Source organism: Anolis carolinensis, chromosome 1 (genome assembly GCF_035594765.1).
Source record: "Anolis carolinensis isolate JA03-04 chromosome 1, rAnoCar3.1.pri, whole genome shotgun sequence".
Taxonomy (NCBI): domain Eukaryota; kingdom Metazoa; phylum Chordata; class Lepidosauria; order Squamata; family Dactyloidae; genus Anolis; species Anolis carolinensis.
The window spans coordinates 1,845,915-1,870,919 of record NC_085841.1 but is presented as its reverse complement, the minus strand read 5'-3'; the positions used below and the strand labels follow the sequence as shown (position 1 = coordinate 1,870,919).

The 25,005-nt window shown below is 43.3% G+C and overlaps 1 protein-coding gene across 9 annotated transcripts in view; it reads right to left on the bottom strand.

Moving 5' to 3' along the window:
• Nucleotides 1–25,005, bottom strand: part of otof (otoferlin) — a 208,760-nt gene that overhangs the window by 117,111 nt on the left and 66,644 nt on the right. For all 9 annotated transcript variants that reach the window (XM_062969177.1, XM_062969215.1, XM_062969186.1 and 6 more), the window contains exons 4-5: nucleotides 21,324–21,423; nucleotides 16,471–16,661 (exon numbers count right to left, since the gene is read on the bottom strand). In XM_062969177.1, the coding sequence (XP_062825247.1) occupies nucleotides 16,471–16,661; nucleotides 21,324–21,423 (291 nt within the window). The remainder of the gene's footprint in view (nucleotides 1–16,470; nucleotides 16,662–21,323; nucleotides 21,424–25,005) is intronic.

The window sequence follows — 25,005 nt, the reverse complement described above, 5'->3', positions numbered from 1 at the left end:
CCAGGACCCTCACTCGAGTATAAGCCGAGGGGGGTTTTTGGTCCTAAAAAAGGTCTGAAAAACTTAGCTTATATGGTAGTATTTTATGGTTATGCCGCTCGCCCTTCCAGCTATCCTTCTAACTTGTTGGACTACAACCACCATCATCCCCAATCAGCATGGCCCCACTTAAGTAGGAATTTGGGCCAATCCCAGTTTGCATGCACACACAAAAAGAATAACATGAAAAGGACATAAAAGGGGAAAAAAGCCAAGTTTGAGAGGTTGATTCTGTACCTGGAGACTCCACGGTCCTCGCTGTTGTGGCAAATATGGCAAAGAGAAAGCAAGAAAAACCATTCAGGACATGGGAGCCCAGGCAAACACTGTATGAGTCTACACTGTCATATAATCCACTCCAATCTGCATTGTTATAATGGCAATGTAGATGAGGCCTTACTCCCAAAGGGTGATCCTAAGAGCTGAACCCTGTGACTATGTGATGTGAAGCCTAAACCGAGGGCTTAATAGCCAGCTGCAATAAATCACTACTGACCGAGATATCATGGAATCGAAGCCAGGGTCAGATTGAGCTCCTGACCATTTAATAGCCTAGCTTGCTGTTGACCTAAGCAGCTTGAAAGACAGTTGCATCTGTTGAGTAGAAAATGTAGGTACCGCTTTATGTGGGGAGGCTAATTTAACTAATTTACGACATCATAAAAAAAACTGCCAGCAGTGTGCAGAAAGGAATGAGGAAGTACTCCATCAAGTGTTGTTGAAGGCTTTCATGGCCGGGATCACAGGGTTGTTGTATGTGTTCCAGGCTGTATGGCCATGTTCCAGAAGTATTATCTCCTAAATGCTTCTGGAACATGGCCATACAGCCTGGAAAACATACAACAACCCTACTCCATCAAGGACTCGGAGTCACAGTGGACAATGAAGCAGCAGCTCCCCCTGTGGGCGGAATCGAGCATACTCTCACGAAGCCGGAAGCTGGAAAAATGTTGTATTGCCTCTGTGTCTGTCTATATATGCCGTATGTCTAATGGCATTGAATGTTAGCCATGTATATGTGAATTGTAATCCACCCTGAGAAGGACAGAATATAAATACTGTAAATAAATAAACAAACAAACAAACCCTGCATGGCAGTGACTATGCAATGCCATACTTAGGTTGGATGACAACTTTGCCCAACTGAAGGCACAACTATCCAACAAATGGCATCTTTTCATACAGAATCTCAAGAGTGAGAAGGGATTCCGAGGGACATCTAGTCCAACCCCCTGCCATGCAGGTAGGCACAACCAAAGCAATCCAGAAAGATGGCCATCCAATCCAGAATCATGAGTTAGAAGGGACTCCTAAAGGCCATCCAATTCAACTCCCTTCTGGGGAAGTCCTAGGGAGGAGGAAGCAAGTTTGTTTTCTCTTGCCCTGGAGACTAGGACGCAGAACAATGGCTTCAAACTAATAATAATAATAATAAAACTTTATTTATACCCCGCCACCATCTCCCCAACGGGGACTCGGGGCGGCTCACATGGGGCCATGCCCAAGACAATACAATAGACAAAATATAAAAACAACATATCAGAATGCAATTAAACAATGCAACAATAACACTACACAATACAGAACAAAAAAGCAGAACGTAGCATAACATAACAAGGGCGGGCCGCATGGACACAAGGTTAAAAACTCGGGGTAAGAAGAGATAAGAATAAAACCATGGGGAACAGGGTCTACAGAATACATGTTGGGGAGAGAAACACAGGAGGTATATACAATTACTCTCCGAAAGCACACCGGAAGAGCCATGTTTTTAAAACTTTCCTAAAGGCTAAAAGAGTGGGGGCTAGCCTGATCTCAATGGGCAGTGAGTTCCACAAACGGGGGGCCACAGCAGAAAAGGCCCTCTCCCTTGTTCCCACAAGGCGGGAAACTACAGGAAAGAAAGGAGATTCCACCTGGACATTAGGAAGAACTTCCTCACTGTTAGGAGAGCTGTTCAGTAGTGGAACTCTCTGCCGCAGAGTGTGGTGGAGGCTCCTTCTTTGGAGGCTTTTAAGCAGAGGCTGGATGGCCATCTGTCGGGGGTACTTTGAATGTGATTTTCTTGCTTCTTGGCAGAATGGGGTTGGATGAGGTGGGCCATGAGGTCCCTTCCAACTCTAGGATTCTAGGCACAAAGTCACAGTTCCATGCTTTGCTCAGACTTTGCCTGGAATGACCCTGGGTCCAGTTTTGGGAGTCCAAGTTCAAGAAGGAGATGGGACAAGATAGAAGAGGTCCAGAGAAGGACCAAAGGCCTGGAAACCATGAATCCCTCTGAGGAACAACTCTTGGAACTGGGGATGTTAAGTTTGGAGAAAACTGCTTTGAACTGGGTTACCTGTGTCCATATTGCCATATAATCCAGTTCAATGTGGATTTTATCCAGCTGTGTGGAAGGGACCTATGATTCAATGAGGCTGGACCTACACTGCTCTATATCCCAGAATCTGATCCCAGATTATCTTCTTACCCTGGATTATCTGGTAATGTGTAGACTCATATTATCCAGCTCACAGCACATAACACTATGGCTGGATCTACACTGCCATATAATCCAGATGATCAAATCAGAAGATTTTTATTGTGTCAGAAACGACTTGAGAACATACTGCAAGTCGCTTCTGGTGTGAGAGAACTGGCTGTCTACAGAGATGTTGCCTGGGGAACGCCTGGATGTGTTACCATCCTGCTGGGAGGCTTCTCTCACGTCCCCACAAGCTAGAGCTAACAAACAGGAGCTCACCCAATTTGAAAACACACTGCAAGTTGCTTCTGATGTGAGATAATTAGGCATCTACAGAGATGTTGCCTAGGGAATGCCTGGATGTGTTACCATCCTCCTGGGAGGCTTCTCTCATGTCCCTGCAAGCTAGAGCTGACAGATGGGAGCTCACCTAATTTGAGAACCTACTGCAAGTCACTTCTGGTGTGAGAAAATTGGCCGTCTACAGAGACGTTGCCCAGGGAACATTGCCCGGATTTGTTACCATCTTCCCGGGAGGCTTCTCTCATGTCCCCACAAACTAGAGCTGACAGACGGGAGCTCACCCGACTTGAGAACATACTGCAAGTCATTTCTGGTGTGAGAGAATTGGCCGTCTACAGAGACGTTGCCCAGGGGACATTGTCCGGATTTGTTACCATCCTGCTAGGAGGCTTCTCTCATATCCCTGCAAGCTATAGCTGACAGATGGGAGCTCACCGAATTTGAGAAGATACTGCAAATCGCTTCTGGTGTGAGAGAATTGGCCATCTACAGAGACATTGCCCAGGGGATGCCCGGATTTGTTAGCATCCTACTGGAAGGCTTCTCTCATGTCCCTGCAAGCTAGAGCTGACAGATGGGAGCTCACCCCATCTCACGGATTCTAACCAGCAACTACTTTCAAAACAGGTACCATTCCATTAAACAAGAAATAACACTTTCAAATCAGGAACAGATTTTTATTCCTAATTCTGTTACATAGTGTAATCTGGGATTAGATCCTGGGATATAGGGCAGTGTAGATCCAGCCTGAGAGTCTCAGTTTTCAGAAGTTTCCAAGTTGAGGTTAGATGGCCATTTGTCAAGAGGGTTTCAATTGTGTCTTCCTGCCTGGCAGGAGTGGGGTTGGACTGCATGGCCTTTTGGGGTCCCTTCTAACTCTAGGATTCAACGGGACAGAACACCAGACCTAATCTTCCCTTTGTGGCTTAAATACCTGGCAACGGATTGGTACCCATCGTGGTTCTTACGCCGGATTCCTGGGGGTTTTCTGGATCCAAGCAGAGGTGGAAAAACACACAACAAGGCGTCAACATTGGGACATTTGGGGACACAGACATCAGCAGCAATGGCCTCAAAATGGAACGGACAACCTGAATTGATCTAAACCGAAGGATTATCCCCAGGAGAAAGTTTCGTGCAGCAGAAGGGAGTCACAATCGGCAACCTGGACGGGACCCGTAAAACGGCATCTGAATCCAAACCATGTCACAATAAAAGAAGCATCAATAATTCACCTGGACCGGATCGGATTCTGCTTCCAAGCTCCATCCCAGCTATTAATTTTTAACCACAAACAGGGGATTGGGTAACGGGTTTGAGTGCCAGTTTTTGCATCCACCGAAGTCTGGATATGGAATTATGGGGTAAATTGAAAATACGGAACTATTTCAACCCAAATCCAGATTGATGGAGCTCAGGCCTGGGCCAACTTGGGCCCTCCAGGTGTTTTGGACTTCAACTCCCACAATTCCTAACAGCCGGTAGGCTGTTAGGAATTGTGGGAGTTGGAGTCCAAAACACCTGGAGGGCCAAAGTTTTCCGATGCCCAATCTAGATGGACAGTTGATGGATAGGCATGGTGAGAATTATATCATTTCTTGTGGTCCCTGTGGGTATGAAAAAGGAAGAGGCAAGTATGTGCATGATCCCTTGCCATATGTATCTCTCTTCATGATCTCTTGCCATGTGCCATGATCTACGCTTCTTGTTGTGTTGTTGTGAGTACATCTCCGTATATACTGATAGCAGACCTGATGTAAATAGTTGAACTTATAGCAACGAGTGAAGAATAAAACCTCCAAAGGAGTTTGGATGAAAGCCAGAGCTCAAATGTGCTTATTAGAGTGGTGGGCGGCAAAAAAGGCCAAAGGCCTAAATCTCTGCTAATTACTGACAAAGACTCTGCTGTGTTTTAGTTTGAACTAACAGCTTGCCTTGAGACAATAAGTCCCATGCGCAGCTCAGGGAGGACATGAGGAACTAATTCACGTTCTTACCAGCATGTGTTTTGTTTATTTATTTGCCCTGACAGATAAATCCAAGGGTTCCCAAACTTTTAAAACAGAGGGCTGGTTCACGATCCTTTGGACCGTTGGAGGGCCGGACTATAGTTGGCCACGAAGCAATAATAATAATAATAATAATAATAATTATTATTATTATTATTATTATTATTATTATTATTCCAGCATATCTATCTTGTTTGCTGTGTCATACAATAAAATAACAACAACAACAACAACAACAACAACAACAACAACAACAATAATAAAGAGTGTTGGAAGAGACCCTTTGGGCCATTGAGTTCAATCCCCTTCTGCCTTTGTGCATCAAAAGCACAAGCAAAGCACCCCTGACAGATGTCCACCCAGCCTCAATTTTTATTATTATTATTAATAATAATAAAGAGGGTTGGAAGAGACCCCTTGGGCCATTGAGTCCAATCCCCTTCTGCCTTTGTGCATCAAAAGCACTAGCAAAGCACCCCTGACAGATGGCCACCCAGCCTCAATGTCCGAAAATACATCACACAGTCCTAGACACTTGGGAAGTGTTCGACTTGTGGTTTTGTGAAACGAAATCCAGCATGTCTATCTTGTTTGCTGTGTCATACAACATCGTTGTGTCAATAATAATAATAATAATAATAATAATAATAATAATAATAATAATGTGATTTTGTGATACGAAATCCAGCATATCTTGTTTGCTGTGTCATAAAATATAATAATAATAATAATAATAATAATAATAATAATAATAATAATAATGGTTGTAAGAGAAGAAGAGACCCCTTGGGTCATTTAGTCTAACCCCCTTCTGCCCTTGTGCCATGGGGGCTGGATAAATGGCTTCGATGGGCCGCATCCGGCCCCCGGGCCTTAGTTTGGGGACCCCTGGATAACCCCATGGCCATGGAAACAGGGTTAGAATGCCTGTAGGTGCATCTATATTACAGAATTAATGCAGTTTGGCACCACTTTAAACTTCCACGAGTCAATGATCTGAAATCCTAGGAGTTGTAGTTTGGTGAGGCACCACCACTCATGGGTCCTAAACTACAATCCTTATGTTTCTATAGCAGTGAAAGTGGTATCAAACTGCATTAATTCTACTGTGTAGATGCACCCTGGTGCTGTTTAGGTGCAATGCGTTTTTTTTTGTGCCCGCAAAATGGAATGGACATTAATTTCCTTATCAAATTGATTATTATAAAAGGCTATGGTGCCAAGGCTATGAAAACGGAAATCACTCAATAGACGGGAAAGAAAAAGGTGTGGATAATCCTCGCCATCTCACATTCATTTCAAGCTCATGCACCACTGCACACCCTCTTTACCCTTCGTAGTCTTCTCCGTCTTCGCCCAAACTGCTCCAATACAGAAAATACAGATATTATTATTATTATTATTATTATTATTATTATTATTATTATTATTATTATTACCCCGCTTCCAAAGTGCCAAAGATATGATGCCTCAGGCAAAAACAATAAATTCAAACAGGAATCGACACACTGACATGCTCTGCAAACACATGCCAAAGCCTGTGCTATCATTTTTATGAACAAAATCCATAAAATCTAAATCTTGAAACACTAACTGATAAATTGAATATGCTTCTTAGATCTAACTGGTCTTTCTTGGGCATGTTTACAGTCCATGTTTCTTTTTATTTATCGTATTTTATTTTCAGTCTTGAATGTTATCTGAAACTTTCCCGGAATGAAGAACCACTATTCGAAACGTTTGTTTTGGGTTTGTTACAAGTAATATAATGTCATCTGCAAATAAATTAACTTTATTTGCTTTCCTCCTCATTTTTATGCCTTGATGCTCAATATTTTTCGTTCTTAATTCTGTTAATAGTTCTATTGCTAAAGCAAAAAGAATAGGAGAAAAATCCACAACATTGTTAGGTTCATCTAGATATTGGGAATTGTTTAGAATCAACACCATTTGCAAACACTGGACTTTTTCAACTCTCGTAGAACTGTTTTATAATTGCTACAAACCTATCTCCCGTATTCATTTCTTTTCCAATCTAAATGTTCAGAAGCTTTCATTGCATCTAACAAAAGAATCTTGTGGGTCTGACTCTTATACATTATATTTAATGTTCTCCTTATGGGATCTGCTAAGGTCTTTTCCTGGCGTAAATCCACTTTGGCCTGAAGGAACAGATAGAACTATACATTATATTTAATCTGTGCATCGCATTGCTAATACACATATCTTACCTTCTAATATATATATTTGATAATACTAAGCCTTCTAGAAATTTTGTGCATAACTGGCCCAAGATTGCTCCAAACTTTCATGCAAACCTCTAATCCGTAAGGGACCCAGGGTGCATCTACATTGTGGAATGAATGTAGATTGATACCACTTGAACAGCCATGACTCAAGGATAGGGAATCAATGGGAGTTGTACTTGAGGAGCCTTGGGAAACTACATCTCCCTTAGCCTTGAACCATAGCACTCAAAATGGCACCAAACTGTATTAAATCTACAGTGTAGATGAGCCCATTGCCATTCCCAAAGAGGTTCAGTACGCATCTCTCAGGGCTGCTATTACTTTGAACCATGTTGCATCCAACGTGGGTTGGAGTAGATGATCTCTAAAACCCCATTCATTCTAGGATCCAGAGAAACAGGTCAGTGAAGCCCATCATCCCCTTGAAGAGCCCATTTCTTGGCCCTGGCAATGCCTTTTACAGGGTTGTTGTGTTATTTCGGGCTATGTGGCCATGTTCCAGAAGCATTCTCTCCTGATGTTTCGCCCACATCTATGGCAGGCATCCTCAGAGACTGTGAGGTATAGTCATTTATTCATTATTTGAGTTCAGGGGGAGCTTGTTTTCCCTCCTGCTGGGACCAGGAGATTAGCTGACTAATAAGACATGTTTTGCTAAAGATGTTGGAAGCACCGCCATCAAATGACTCTTTAATGAAGTCTGCCAGCGTTCTGTTCAAGGGACTCAGAGATGGGCAAATCCTCCAAACGTCGTGTTGTGAATAATGGCACAGTCAAGAAGGAAACTTCGTCTGCAAAAGGCCTTGGGGGTGGCAAGCTATAATTAATGAAGTGAGCTCTGCTAGTGTTGTTGCTGCTGTTGACTTACAACAATCCTAAAAATGAGATATTTGCCTCCCCTCAAGAGACACAGATAGCATCTCACTGTCTATATAATGCAGTTTGAATCCACTGGAACTACTATGGCTCAATGCTATGGGACTTGGGAGTTGTAGTTTTGATTTAGCCTTCTCTGTCAAGGAGTGCCAGTGCCTCAGCAAACTACAATTCACACAATTCCATATCATTGGCCATTAAAGTTGTGTCAAACTATACTAGATCAGCAAAAACCACAGAATGTAAAGGGGTCCCAAGGGCCACCTAGGACAGTGTTTCCCACTGGTCTTCCAGGTGTTTTGGACTTCAGTTCCCAGAATCCTTGATCATTGACCACAGTAGCCAAGGCTTCTGGGAGTTGAAGTCCAAAGGTACCAGAATGACTTGAGTTTAGGAATCATTGAGTCAACTGTCTTCCTGTGCAGGACGACAGTTTGATGTCCCACCACCAAGAAGTTCTTCCTAATGTTAAGGAATGTTAATGTTAAGGCCATCAGAAAGTTAATGTTAATGCTAATGTTAAGGCCATCAAGAAGTTCTTCCCAATGTTAAGGGGGAAGAACTTGAACCATGCCTCCTCAACTCAAAACAAAGTTCCCCACATTTCCCCACTTGGACATATCTGAGAAAAAGCACAATCTCTCAAGGGCACACTGCACTGCAAACACACTTTTTGAGTTTACACAATTTTCGCAAACAGCAGTAACATTCCAAGTCGTCCCAAATGTTGGAAAAATGTCATCCTGTACTGCTTAAGTCTCCATGGTTAGATAGGAAGCCTAGAAAAGAGTTAGGGACACCTTCCCCAGTTCCATGTATGCTTTGATTAGGCTTCACTATTGTTTCCTCCCTCATGTCCTGTTTAGGTCAACCCCACCCTTTGATGCTTTAGAAATGTGATCTCTCCAAGGGCTTTGAAGTAACTTCCCCAATTTGGCCTTTGGAATGTTTATGGCCCTAGAGAAGAAGAGACCCACGAGGCTTGGTTGCCATCCCTGCTTGCTGCTTTGTTCCAGAGAGAGGACACACTTTGTCCGCTCTACTAGTCAAGATGTAGCTATCTATACCTTTGTTATTTTGATCCGCCTATGTGTATTAGAACAGGATAGATTAGCTAGTTAGTTCTAAACCTTTTCTATCCACCAATGGATTTCTTTTTACCTCAATAAATGCTTTTAAACTTTAAAGCTAACTTTGCATTCCTTTGCCATCCTGAATACACAGAGGCTTTCCTAAACTCACACTGCGTAAGTCTCACTGCTGCATTTTACTCTGCTATTTTAATGGGAATTTACCTCATAAAGGGGATGATTAGAGCTTAGCGGCTCATCAATTCCCAAAACCAAAAAACACTCCAATCCAGAGAAAATAAAAGCATGACTTCCCTCCATCCCTTCCCCATCTCTGTTGACATTTCTTTTTTCACCGGCTCGAAGAAATGTAAACTCAGCCTTGGGTGTGAATCCAAACTTGGGTGCATCTACACTATGCAGTTTGACACTACTTTAACTTTTCCATGGCTGAGTTCAGTGGAATCCTGGGAGCTGTAGTTCTGTGAGGCACTAGCACTCCTTGGTAGAGAAGGCTAACGGCCTTGCAAAACTACAACTCCCATAGCAATGACCCATGGCAGTCACGGTAGGGCCAAACTGCATTGATTCTACAATGTAGATGTGGACTTAATGGTCTCCAACACAGCACCGCACACCATGTACCTTGCATTGAGGGACCCTTGGCTGATGGTGTCCCCCTCACCCAAAAGCTCATCGTCGCTATGGTAAAACATCTCGTCCTCTTCTTGCCTGCAAACAACGAGCGGCGACAGATATACTAGGAGTTACGATTATTCAGGAAAATTATATCTATAAGGACCTAAAGTAGTATGTTTTATAGGACCAACATCCATGGAAGGAATTCCTTATTGGTAGTATTGGAATAAAATCAGAATGAACGATTGAGCAGGATGCTTATCTGTTTTAGCAAACCGGATCAACTCCATTTTGACAATAGCTGATGTCTCCCCGTTGCTGACATTGCTTGCTCTGACATTTGTACTTTTCTAGAATTGTTTTTCATTGATGATGATTGTTTTGTTCTGTATGTATTTTATCCTGCTTTATTGTGATTACCTGGGCTTGGCCCCATGTTAGCCGCCCTGAGTCCTCCTCCTCCTCCTCCTTCTTCTTCTTCTTCTTCTTCTTCTTCTTCTTCTTCTTCTTCTTATTATTATTATTATTATTATTATTATTATTATTTTATTATCAACAGCATCAGCATCAGCATCAGCATCAGCATCATCAACATTATATAGAATTGTGTGCTCATTAATTATGGTCATACCCAGTGCCAGACCCTTAGATCATCCTCTTGAACAACAAACAGTCTCTGGATACATTTTCCCCTGGACACATAGACTTCAAATAAGGATTTCCACAGAATTAGACCCTCGATGGTGCAGCATGTAAAGCGCTGAGCTGCTGAACTTGCAGACCAAAAGATCACAGGTTCTAATCCGGGGAGCAGAGTGAGTATCCGCTGTTAGCCCCAGCTTCTGCCAACCTAGCAGTTCGAAAACATACCAATGTGAGTAGATCAATAGGTACCACTCTGGCAAGAAGGTAATGGCGCTTCATGCGGTCATGCCAGTGGCCACATGGCCTTGGAGGTGTCTACGGACAACGCCGGCTCTTCGGCTTAGAAATGGAGATGAGCACCAACCCCCAGAGTCGGACACGACTGAACTTAACATCAAGGGAAACCTTTAACTATCACAATTGTGGAACAGAAACAACTATTTTAGCAGCAGAGTAAATGCAAGGGAGGATAAAGTTCCAACTTTAATAGAGAATGGCATTTTATATACACCCAATAACCACTAGGGGGCAGCACCTACCAATCATTGGATGAATCAGAACTAAGGATGCACCTACAACAGGCATGGGCAAACTTTGGCCTACCATATAATCCAGTTCAGTGTGGATTTTATACAGCTGTGTAGAAGGGGCCTCATATAATCCACTTCTAAGCAAATAATATAAGGTTATAAATACAATATGTAATAATGACTGTGGTATAATAATACAGAACAATATAATCTCTAAAACCAGGAGAGTAAATAAAGAGCAACACTCTGAAAGCAGGGAAATTGGGAATTTTGGAAAAGAAACAAACTGGGCCAGCTAACACTTCCCAACAAAGGATTCCCTCAGGCAGGAAGCAGACAGGCTTTGAAGCTGCAAGGCCATTAAATGCTAATCAAGGTGTCTAATTGCAGCATTCATACCTGCCGCACGGAGACTATTAATTGCTATTTAAACTGGCCAACCAAGGATTCCGCAAGGTAGAAAGCAGCCAGGCTTGCAAACAGCAAGGCTATTCAGTGCTTTTCAGCCTGGCCAGTCAAGATTTCTCCTAGGTGGAAAACGCCCAGGCTTTGAAGCCACGAGACTACTCTGTCCCATTCAACCTGGCCAACGAAAGATGCCCTGTGTAAAAAGCAGTCAGGCTTTGAAGCTGCAAGACTATTCAGTGCAATTCAAGCTGGCCAAACAATGATTCCCCTACAAAGGAAGAAGCCAGGCTTCTTTGATTGAGGGTGCTGCTCCAGCTACTCCAGAAAACAGCCAGGCTTTGAGGCTGCAAGGCTATTCACTGCTATTCCACCTGGCCAACAAATGATTCCCAGAAGCCACAGCAACATGTGGCCGGGCAAAGCTTGTGTGTGTGTGTGTGTGTGTGTTTGTATATATATATTCAAGGTGGGTTCTAATATATATATCTCACAATATAAATTCACATTAAAAACTACCCAGAAGTGGCAGATCTATTTCCCACTCCAATAATGTATAACCTAAAAAGAATTAGGAATCATTCCCTCTCATCTAAACTAGAGGATTGAAACCATATATTGGATTGATCGTATCGGTGAACTTGTTCCTTTCGGCAATTTGTAGGATGTGAATTATCCTTTCCAACGAGACCAAAACGAACACTCTTTCAATTTTTTATTATTTTTGCAAATCGGAGCCAGCGTGTTCTTGGCAGATAATGAAAGGCCTGAGATAACCGCTGCCTGGGTAATTCCATAAAAATGGGTTCAGACTGAAATTAACTTCAACTATTGCAAGGAGGACTTGTAAAATCTGCGGCTGGATTTACACCATAGAATTAATGCAGTCTGGCATCACTTTGGCAGCTATGGCTCAAGGCTATAGAACCCTGGGAGTTGTAGTTTTACAAGGCCTTAGTTGCATTTACAGTGCAGAAATCACTTTAGCTGCTATGGAATCCTGGGATTTGTAGTCTGGTGAAGCACCAGCATTGTTTGCCAGAGAAGGCTCAAGACCTTGCAAAACTATAACTCCCAGGACTGCATTGCATTAAGTCATGACGACTGAAGCAACAGTCAAACCGTGTGGATGTAACCTGGGATGTAACCATGGTGAATTGGATGTTTGGGTGGATGCTGTTCAGAGAGGAAGAACTCAGCAAGTTCCTGGACCATCTTAACAGCATCCACCCAAACATCCAATTCACCATGGAAAAAGAAAAGGAAGGAAAACTGCCATTTCTAGCTGTTCTGGTCATCCGCAAACCCAATCAACAATTGGGCCACACAGTTTACAGAAAACCTACACACACAGATAGATACCTTCATAAAAACTCCAACCATCACCCAAGTCAAAAAAGGAGCACAATCAAAGCCCTGACAGACCGTGCACAAAGAATCTGCGAACCTCACCTCCTCCAAGGTGAACTCAACCACCTAAACTGGGCTCTACAGGCCAATGGATACTCCACCACGGACATCAGAAGAGCTGCAAGGCCAAGAACAAGCCATGAGAGTCAAGACAAAGATCCACCCAGAGGAAAAATGTTCTTACCATATACATCAAGGGAACCACTGACTGCATAGGCAAGCTGATGAAGAAACACAACCTACAAACTATCTACAGACCCACAAAGAAAATCCAACAAATGCTACGGTCAGCGAAGGACAAGAGGGATCCTCTCTCTTCTGCAGGAGTCTACCGGATACCATGCAGCTGTGGACAAGTCTACATAGGGACCACCAAACGCAGCGCCCAAACAAGAGTCAAAGAACATGAAAGGCACTGCAGACTAATTCAACCAGAGAAATCAGCCATAGCAGAGCATTTGATGAACCAGCCTGGACACAGGATATTATTTGAGAACACAGAAATGCTGGACCATTCCAACAACTATCATGTCCGACTACACAGAGAAGCCATTGAAATTCACAAGCATGTGGACAACTTCAACAGAAAGGAAGAAACCATGAAAATGAACAAAATCTGGCTACCAGTATTTAAAAACTTCAAAATCAAAACAGTAGATGGGAACCAACACTCTGAGGGCTTGACTTCACAAAGGATGCCCCCAGGCAAGAGACAAAACATTTCCAATGCTAATAATTAACTGAAACATTAATGCTGGCTCCCAGTGACAAAGGACTCTTGCCACACCTTGGACTCTACACAGATATATATTCTTTCCTTTCCTTACTTAGTTTATCCATGCCTCTCACAACCTCTGAAGATGCCTGCCATAGATGTGGGCGAAACGTCAGGAGAGAATACTTCTGGAACATGGCCACACAGCCCGAAAGACATACAACAACCCTGTGATCCCGGCCATGAAAGCCTTCGACAACACATTAACCTGGGATAGTTGTTGAATTTTGTAATGCAGGAGAAATGCTTCTACATCCCACCTTTCTCAATGGGGAATGGTGCTGAGGCTTGGGAATCGCCACTTATTGATCGGGGGAATTGATCCATAGCTGCAGTGAAATAATTCAGTACAGCAAAAGTGGATATTCACTGCAGCTTTACCAACTCTCTTTGGGGATCAGCGCTTGCTTCATGATGGTCCCACAATTTAAAGGCAGTTGGAACTATGTCTTGCAATATAGTGCAGTAATTCGGCAACATTCGGACACAAATCCCTCTACAAGGCCAGGAATACAACTTAATGGTGTCACATTAGAAAACGTTGACCATTTCTGCTACCTTGGCAGCCACCTCTCCACAAAAGTCAACATCGACACTGAAATACAACACCACCTGAGCTCTGCGAGCGCAGCATTTTTCAGAATGAAGCAGAGAGTGTTTGATGACCGGGACATCCATAGAGATACCAAGGTCACCACAACATCTGTTATAGAACTCCAATATGCCGATGATAACGTAGCCTGTGCGCATTCAGAAGAAGACCTACAAGCCACTCTAAACACCTTCGCAGAAGCATACGAGAAGCTCAGCCTCTCACTGAACATCGAGAAAACCAAAGTGCTCTTCCAACAGGCACCAGCTAATCCCTCTGCAATGCCAGGAATACAACTTAATGGTGTATCCTTAGAAAACGTTGTCCATTTCCGCTCCCTTGGCAGCCACCTCTCCACAAAAGTCAACATTGACACTGAAATACAACACCGCCTGAGCTCTGCGAGTGCAGCATTTTTCCGAATGAAGCAGAGAGTGTTTGATGACCGGGACATCCGTAGAGATACCAAGGTGCTTGTTTACAAAGCCATTCCCCTCCCAACCCTGCTCTATGCCTGCGAAATGTGGACGGTCTACAGACGTCACACCCAACTCCTGGAGCGTTTCCATCAGTGTTGCCTCAGAAAAATCCTGCAAATCTCTTGGGAAGACAGACGGACAAATGTCAGCGTGCTTGAGGAAGCAAAGACCACCAACACTGAAGCAAGAGATGGAAGACAATCGTCCTCGAACCACGAGGGATCGCCTAAGTAAGTGTTGTATATGACTATCTGGTGACTCTGATTGTTTGCAAGTACAAGCTGAATGTGGATGGCAAATCCTGTTTCTACATTTTATATATATCACAACAGTGAAGATTATGTCAGAGTATTTGCAGCGCAGCAGTAGTTGGATTGAAGCAGTGGAGCGCAGAACGAAGAGACACTCAGAGACGTTGGCAAAACTATTTGCAAAGTTTTACTGTATGCAGCAATAATCAACACAAACAGACTTGCAGACGACAGACGAACACAGGACTGCTCTGTTCTCCAACAGAACTTGACTCGAACTCTAGGCAGACAGAGCTCAACTGAAATGAACTGAACTGACGCAATCGTTATGCACAAACACTTGTGTCTGGATACTCCCTAGTTCCAGCCACACATCAAGGTCATCATAGCTTCTTGGCAATTAACTCTTTCCACATTATGGTACAATCTGGATGATGCAATCAGTTGCAATACAAGCATGTGTGATGTCCCCTGAACTCATGGGCCGTGATCCTGCCTCCATTATGGACCAAAGTGACAAGGAAATGGGGTTTGTGCCGATTCAGCAAGATTCTGCCCCGTTCCAGATGCTCCCTATTGACAATTCTAGCCCACAGCTCATTAAAAAGGCCTTTGAAACGGAGTCTTCTCTCGCCAGTTCCCCTCCCTTTGATAGATGGATGTTTTGGGAAACTAGTAGGTTTGAGAAAGCTGGCAGAAGAAGGAGCGCGCGATTAGCAGCTAGAGAATCTGCTGATTAACCTGTTTTCCCCTGAGAATTCTCAGGGAGGATCGCATCTGGTTGAAGATGTTGTTTTGTTGTTGTTGGACACCTGCTCTGTGGAAAGATTTGAAGTTCCTTAAAAGTTCTGTGCGCTGGCTAGCCAGCGCGGAGTCAACGTGTCAGTTGGAGGATTAACTTCACTTCCAGCCAGGTGTGGACCACGTTTGGATCCACTACCTTCCAGCCTAGCCGTGCCTTGCCTTGCCGTGTTTCCTTGCCTTGCCTTGCTGTGATTTCAGCCTTGCCTTGTCATGCCGTGAATCCAGTTTTGTCTTCAATTCCTTGCCTTGGACTTGCTTTGGAACTCTAACAAAAGACTTGGACGTTTCCCCACTCAAACAGCTTGGAAGTTTGAGTGTGCTTTGGTTTTTGGGATTTCAAACTTTAAACTCTAATATTGGACATTGGACATTATATTATTGGACTATATTTGACCTTTCCTAAAAGGTCTATTGATGAACTTTATCTTCTGCTTGTTTTTGTTTTATTTCTTCAATTCTTTAATAAAGATATTAGATTGTTTATTGGCCTCAGTGTATTGGTTTCCAGTGCTCTCGCAGCCAGGGGTGTCACAGCATGGCACAAATTGCTTTTAAACACTATCAATACACAAATCCCACATTAACAGATTAAAGCCTCTGGATATTTTGGACGAAAACCTGAATTTGTGAGTTTACTAAACGGTGTGTAGAATAAGTCAGATGCTGGCAGTTGGACTCTGCTGATAGAAAGGTTGAAGCATGTATTTTGCTTCCTTCTGGGACACTTACTATCCAGCTTGCAGCGGTTCAGGGAGGTCGTGATTTGGAAACTATAAATCCCATCCCACAACAAATCCCACCTCCCTCCATCTCTTGTATGTCTGGGATCCTTTGGAACCTTCACATTAGGAATAGGATGGTTTACACCCCACATAGATGGGAGACCATTCCGCCCTTCCCATTTGGGCCTGACCAGGGTCTCATTACCTTCGCAGGGCCCGCTCCGCGGCACTGGCCTTGCTGGGCGACTGACGGCGACTACTGGGGAGCAAGGCGTCCGTCTCGTAGGGGTCCCCCTCGGATCGGGTCCGGCTGGGGCTCTCCTGGAACTCTTCGTCATTCCAAGCGCCAACAGTGCCGTCTATGGCCTGGTATTGGATCTCGATGGAGACGCTGGTCTGGAGAAGAACGGAGAAAGAAGCATTCACCCCCAGCTTAGTTATATCACATATTTACTTTGGTATCCGTCAATACTTGGATTTTTAAATTTTATAGTATCAAAATTTGTAGTGTTAAAGCACTGAGCTGCTGAACTTGCAGACCGAAAGGTCCCAGGTTCAAATCCCGGGAGCGGAATGAGCGCCCGCTGTTAGCCCCAGCTCCTGCCAACCTAGCAGTTCGAAAACATGCCAATGTGAGTAGATCAATAGGTACCGCTCCAGCGGGAAGGTAACGGCGTTCCATGCAGTCATGCTGGCCACATGACCTTGGAGGTGTCTATGGACAATGCTGGCTCTTCGGCTTAGAAATGGAGATGAACACCAACCCCCAGAGTCGGTCACGACTGGACTTAACGTCAGGGGAAAACCAAAAGTATCATTTAGTTACTAGAAACAATTACAACGTTTGAAAAGTTTTCTGTTCCTGGTTTGAAAGTGTTATTTCCTGTTTGATTTTGCAGCCCTTACTTTGAAAGTACTGTAATTGTTATGGTCTAGAAACTTCGTTTTTGTGGCTGCCATTATTAACCTTTTGTGCAAAGTTTGTGCAGTTGAATAAACTTTCCCCACGTTTCTATGACAGAACCAATTAGGAAATGACGTTTATAACCCAGGAACAAAATCATAGTGTTACATAGTGTTATTATTTATTTTTGTATTTTATGAATGGTCCCATTAGAAAATGTATGTGGGTAAACTACAACTCCCGTCATCAGCTGTCATTGCCCTCTAACCACAGCAGTAGTTGGCTGTTTGGTTGTGCATTTAAGTAAATCAGATCTAATTTGCCAAATAGTCACTGTTGAATGTTTTTATGTTGAATGTTTTTATATTGTGGAATGATATTTTAAATTGTAAGTTGCTCGGAGCACTCTGGTGGAGAGCGACTAATTAAGAAATAAAGTGAAGTGAAGTGAAGTAATTAAACTTGTTCATGGTGGTTCTAAGTTTGGTCCAGATACATAATCGATGGGGATCACAGTGCTCTTTGGATGTGGGTGAACTACAGATCCCATCATCCTGGGTCAAACCCTGTCAGTCCTTAAAATTGACCGTAATAGGTCTATGTGCTAAGTTTGCTCCAGATCCATCTGTGGTGGAGTTCACATTGCTCTCTGGATGTAGGTGAACTGCAACTCCCATCATCCTGGATCAATCCTCCCAAATCCTACCAGTTCTTAAAGTTTGTTATGATGAGTCTGTGTGCCAAGTTTAGTCCAAATCCATTATTGGTGGAATCCACAGTGCTCTCTGGATGTGGGTGAACTACAACTCCCATCATCCTGGGTCAATCCTCTCAAACCCTGCCAGTCCTTAAAGTTGATCATGATGGGTCTGTGTGCCAGGTTTGGTCCAGATCATCGGTTAAGTTAGTACTCTCTGGATGTGAGTGAACTACAACTCCCATCATCCCGGGTCGATCCCCTTAAACACTGTCAGTCTGTAAATTTGGTCATGATGGATCTGTGTGCCAATTTTGGTCCAGATCCATCATTGGTGGAATCCACAGTTCTGTCTGAATGTGGGTGAACTACAACTCCCATCATCCTGGATCAATCTCACAAATCCTACCAGTCCTTAAAGTTTGTTATGATGAGTCTGTGTGCCAAGTTTGGTCCAGATCCATCATTGGTGGAATCCACAGTGCTCTCTGGATGTGGGTGAACTACAACTCCCATCATCCTGGGTCAATCCTCTCAAAGTTTGTTATGATGAGTCTGTGGGCCAAGTTTGGTCCAGATCCATCATTGATGGAATCCACAGTGCTTTCTGGATGTGAGTGAATTACAAATCCCATCATCCTGGGTCAATCCTCTAAAACCCTGCCAGTCCTTAAAGTTGATGATGTTGGGCCTGTGTGCTAAGTTTATTCCAGATCTATCAGTGGTGGAGTTCACATTGCTCTTTGGATGTGGGTGAGCTACATCTCCCATCATCCTGGGTCAATCCCCTCAAAACCTTGTTTGCGTAGTGTCTTCCTGTCTTGTAGAAAGAAGGGCCTTGGACTATATGACCTTTGGGGTTCCTTTCTGAGTCTAGGATTTTACATAGGCCTCTTAGTCCATGAGCTGCCCACAATGAGGACTAGCGACTTAATTCTAGCCTTGTGGAAAGTCATTATTCTCTTATTTTGGGTTTTTTTGCAAAGGCCTTGACTGAGCCACCGCTTGATGCCACAAATCAATGCAGGAATGTTTTCATACAGCGGCAGGTTGGATGACCCTCTCCAGTATCCATGGCAACTACACAAATCGCAAGGGAAATGATTTAGAATAAAAAAATATTCGGTTTTTATGGTTTCTTCTCGGTGTGCTTTTCCTTTCGGGTGACCTGCATTCCACCTCGAGAGAGAGACAGGCAGCGGCTCGTTAGGAGACGGAAACCTGTGCGCAGAGCCCAAGCAGAGCCTGGCTTAGCATTTGCAGACCCTCAAGCAATGCTGGGCAAGTTGTAATGTAACTCCCCAGAAACAAAAGCATTTTTAAAATAAAGAAGCAGCAGCAATAACAGCAGTTTTAGCAGATTCAAAGCTCCTTGAGCACAACAGTAGAGCAAACTATTCATTAGCGTGCTTCAAAAGCAGTAGTTATTTATTTATTTATTTACAGTATTTATATTCCGCCCTTCTTTCTCACCCCGAAGGGGACTCAGGGCGGATCACATTATACACACACAGGGCAAACATTCGATGCCCATAAACACACCAAACAGAGACCGAGACAGACAGACGCAGAGGCAATTTAACCTTCTCCTGAGGGGATGTTCGATTCTGGCCACAGGGGGGAGCAGCTGCTTCATCATCCACTCTGACGGCACTTCCTCATTCCAGGTCGTAAATTAGTTAAACTTGCCTCCCCACTTTTTTTTATAAGTGGTACCTTATTTCCTACTTGATAGATGCAACTATCTTTCGGGTTGCTAGGTCAGCAACGAGCAGGGGCTATTTTTTATTTTTTTTTAATATAATTTTTTATTAACAAGAAAAGAGTATTTTCAATATAAAAAAAGTGGGGGAACAATATGAAATATAGAAAAGTAGGAAAGAAAAAAAATAAAAAAATAGAAAAAAGACCAAATTACATGAAGGTGGGGGAACAATAAATGTATAGGAAAGTGCGAAATAGGAGGAAAAAAGAGAGAGAGAGAGAAAGGTACCATGACCAATAGTCCAGAAGGGGGTATTCGATGACTTCCGCTCTTTCTACTCCTGAAAATAACAACTTATTAGAGACAATATAAGAACTAAATGTAACTTCTTTCCCACATCTGTCTTTAATCTTTCTTAAGATAATTTTCTAGAAGTATCCAGTCCGTCTTTTTCAATCCGCTGCCGCTATTTTCTTTTAATAAAAATGTTAACTTGTTCATATCTTTTATATCCATAATTTTGATAATCCAGTCTTTCAATTCAGGAGTGGTATCCAACTATTCTCGCTGCTGTTGTTAAAAAAGTAAATATTTTATCCAAATTTCGATCTGCAAATAATTCCAAATCAAACATACCCAATAAGTAATATTCCGGTTTCATTGGGAAAGATTTTTTAAAATTTTTTTGACATTCTGCATGGATAGTTTTCCAAAAATCTGCTGTTTTTTTACATGACCACCATAGGTGGAAGAATGTACCTTCATTAGTCTTGCATTTCCAGCATTTATTGTCCATGTTCTGGTACATTCTACCCAACTTTGCTGGAGTCATATACCAGCGGTGCAGCATTTTGAGATAGTTTTCTTCTAAGTCTGATGCATATGTGTACTTTATTTTCCTCAACCAAATTTCTTCCCACTTTTTAAAATTTTTTTATTTTTTATTTTTAATTGATGGGTGCTCACCCTGCCACGGGCTGGCCTCGAACTCATGACCTCATGGTCAGAGTGATTTATTGCAGCTGCTCAACAGCCTGTGCCACAGCCCGGCCTGGCAGTAGTTTACTTTTCCGTAAACCTTCTCGTTCCCTCCGTCTGTGAGATATCGACTCCCTCCTGTCAAACACATTATCCTCCTCTAAACTAGAATGTCCATCTGGCACCTGGGGAACTGGCCTTAGCAGTAGAGAGGAATGTGGTTCAAAATGCCTGCTTGCAAATATTTTGTCTCTGGTCCCAGAATCCACTGGAACAGACTCTGGCTGCATCTCAGGCCCAAACTGTGGCTGCATCTCAGGCCCAGGAGCCCCCGGTGGCGTAGTGGATTAAAGCCTTGTGACTTGAAGGTTAGGTTGCTGATCTGAAAGCTGACAGGTTCGAATCCCACCTGGGGAGAGTGTGGATGAGCTCCCTCTATCAGCTCCAGCTCCATGCGGGGACATGGGAGAAGCCTCCCACAAGGACGGTAAAAACATCAAAACATCCGGGCAATGTCCCCTGGGCAATGTCCTTGCAGACAGTCAATTCTCTGACACCAGAAGCGACTTGCAGTTTTTCAAGTTGCTCCTGACACGAAAAAAAATAAATAAATCTCAGTCCCAAACCCAGAGTCCTCTGTCTGAATGGGCCCAAGCTCAGGCTCAGGCTGAGCTACAAAACAGGTATAATACCTGTAACAAACCAGTACAAAACCAGCAACAAAACCAGTGGAGTCTCCTTCTTTGACCTGTGTAAAAGCGATATATCATTTACCTGGATGGCGGCATTGTTGTCGTCAATCAAGGTGTCCGTCACCTTCAGGTGTCCTTCTTCCACCACCTTCTGCAGGACCATCTGGAAGGTTCCAATGAGCCTAAGGGGCAAACACCAAAAAGGCCGTGAGGAGCCTGGGCTCATCTTTGGAAGCCAAAAATAATCAAAAGAGCATGTCTACACTGTAGAACAGTGATGGCCAACCTATGACACACATGTCAGCACTGACACGCCTAGCCATTTTTGCTGTCACGCTGCCGCATGCAGATTGATTGGATGACTAATGACTTTTGTGGCCAAATTCGGTGTGATTTGGTCTAGTGGTTTTGTTGTTTACTCCATGGGAATTATGCACATTACATTATCATTATATCATTCTATTATTATAATATTATTATTGTAGTATATTATCATATTATTACTATTATATTATTATTATTATATTATTCATTATTCATGACTACATTGAAACTAGAATAGAGAGAAATCAGCGTGGAAACTGCAAGAGGTACCATAGATTGTTGTACATGGAAATAATGGTAGTAAATAGTTTTTGATTTATTAAATACACTTATATGTTACAATTATACATTTTTGTTATTTAAACTATATATATTGTGAAATTATGGTTTTTTTTGGGTGAATTTTGGCACACCAAGCGCAAAAGGTTGCCCATCATTGTTGTAGAACAAGTGCAGATTGACGCTGCTTCAACTGCTGCGGCTCAATTTGAGTCCCGTACATGGGAGAAAAGTGGGAGAAAAGTCAATAAATAATAAAAATGTGATGGAATGGAATCCTGGGAGTTCTAGTTCAATGTGGCGCTACAATATTTCTTATTGCCTTGGAAAACTACAACTCCCAGGAGTCTATAGCATTGAGCCGTGGCAGGTAAAGTGGTGCCAAACTGCATTACGTCTACAGAGTCTCTGGCTGTGTTTGATGTTTCATCCTTTGGTGGAGCAAGGCATTAAAAAGAAATGTTGTTTGTCTGTATTATTATAGTCTTCGTCATGATCATCAATATTGGATGGCCCTTGCAGTCCCCTCCTATGAGGCTATGAAAGTGGAAACATGAAATGCATGGTAGCAATGAACAACGTGCCTCTTTCTGCATGTGAAAGGGATTCTCGTGAACAATCAACTTTTAGCTCAATCCCATTGAGTCAATGGATCTACTCCAATTTATTTTGCAAGTGCATTGAAGGATAAGCCAGTCCTTAGCTCAATCCTACTGATTCAATGGGTTAACTCTATTTTACTTTGTGAGTGCATTGAATGGCAAGTCCACCCTGGGCTAGTCCATCTTTTGAATCTCTTTTTGGAGAAAAAAATCAGGGTATTATTATTATTATTTTATTATGTCACAGCAAACAAGATAGATATGCTGGATTTTGTATCACAAAATCACAAGTCGAACGCTTATTTATTTATTTACATCTTTTATATTCCGCCCTTCTCACCCCGAAGGGGACTCAGGGCGGATCACATTACACATATTAGGCAAACATTCAATGCCTTTTTAACACAGGACAAAGACGAACAACATAGCTCCGAGCGGGCCTCGAACTTATGACCTCCTGGTCAGTGACTCATTGCTCTCCTGTCTGCGCCACAGCCCTGGGCTTCCCAAGTGTCTAGGATTGTTGTGTGTTTTCCGGGCTGAATGGCCATGTTCCAAAAGTATTCTGTCCTGACGTTTCGCCCACATCTATGGCAGGCATCCTCAGAGGTTGAGAGGTATATAGATGTGGGCGAAATGTCAGGAGAGAATACTTCTGGAATTCAGAATACAGCCCGAAGACACACAAGAACCTTGAATTATAGATATTTATGCTTGATCTACCTATCTACCCCATCCCCAAATGTCTCCAAGTGCCACATCTTTTTGCGTAGGACTACAGAATGCGTGCATATTCTTTACCTCCCGCGGATAAGGTGACATGTATCCCATTAAAAAATGAAGAGCCCGTGTCGGTGCGTCTCATTCCACCACCTGCTCCATGAATAATGTATCCCTCCTCCCTGGCCTCCGGTATCACCTTGCAAGCAGGCTGACCTTTCCCTTGGTCAGAAAACATGCGGCTCGTGTCAGCCTAGATCTGCCTGAACAACCTGTTCATTTTTTCCTTTGATGCTTCGTTTAGCTGCCATTTAATGGCTACCTCACACCGCAAAAACCTTATCCCTGCCAGGTAGATGGAGATAGCAACTTGCTAAGAATTGATCCAGTTTGACACCACTTTAAAAGCTTCGGCTCAATGCTTTCATTTGACAGTGTAGATCAGGCATGGGAAATTTTGGGCTTTCCCTCCAGGTGTTTTGGACTGCAACTCCCACCATTCCTAACGGCCTCAGCCCTTTCCTTTTCACCCTCAGCCGCTTAAGTGGCTGAGGGTGAAAAGGAAGGGACCTGAGGCTGTTAGGAATGGTGGGAGTTGCAGTCCAAAACACCTGGAGGGAAAGCCCAAGTTTGCCCATGCCTGGCGTGTTGACCATAAAATAAACCTATTTGCAGACGATGCTTTATTAGTTCCAACAAACCCATGCCTGATGTAAATGCACCCTTTCTTCAGCAGCTCAGCGCTTTAACACACTGAGCCACTAGGGTCCCCTTTAAATCTCTTATAAGAGAGGGAATGAGACTATAAATAAATGGAAGAGAAAGAGGAAGAAGTGGAGGAGGAGGAGGAGGAGGAGGAGGAGGAAGTAGAGGAACAGGAGGAGAAGTAAGAAGAGGAAGGAGAAGGAGGAAGGAGAGGAAGAAGATGAAGCAGAAGAGGAGGATGAAGAAGAATAGGAAGTAGTAGTAGTAGTAGTGGAGGAGGAGGAAGAAGATGAAGCAGAGAAGGAAGAAATAGAGGAAGAAGAGAAGGAAATAGAGGAAGAAGAGGAGGAGGAAGGTGAAGAAGATGAAGCAGAGGAGGAAGAAGTAGAGGAAGAAGAGGAAGCAGAGGAAGAGGAGGAGGAAGAGGTAGAGGAAGGAGAAGAAAGAAGAGGAAGGAGAAGGAGAGGAAGAAGATGTAGCAGAAGAGGAGGATGAAGAAGAATAGGAAGTAGTAGTAGTAGTAGTAGTAGCAGTAGCAGTAGTGGAGGAGGAGGAGGAGGAAAAGGAAGAAGACGAAGTAGAGAAGGAAGAAGTAGAGGAAGAAGAGGAAGAAGAGAAGGAAATAGAGGAAGAGGAGGAGGAGGAAGATGAAGAAGATGAAGCAGAGGAGGAAGTAGTAGAGGAAGAAGAGGAAAGAGATGAAAAAGAGGAGGGGGAGGAAGGAAGAAAAAGAGGAAGAAGAAGAGGAGGAGGAGGAGGAAGAAATAGAGGAAGGAGAAGGAAGAAGAAGAAGGAGGAAGAGGAAGAAAAAGAAGAAGAGAAGGAGGAAAAGGAAGAAGAGGAGGAAGAAGACATACTTTCAATTAAAATGAAATAATTGCCAGCCAGGATTTTCAACCAAGGCAATAGCTGGCCCAGCGTCAGCACAAGGAGTGCCTTTTCTGTTTCTTCTTCCCGACTGCGGCAGCCGCTCTTCCTCTTTGGGGATCTTCCTCGCAGAAGGGAGGCCCTGCCCTACATTTAACTCGCAGCCCACGGCTCTATTCCCAACTGCATTTAAAATATTAATATCTGTGTTCGTAGCTCCGTCTCTTATTTGTTTTGCAAGGAATGCCAGGGCTAAGATGCCCATGA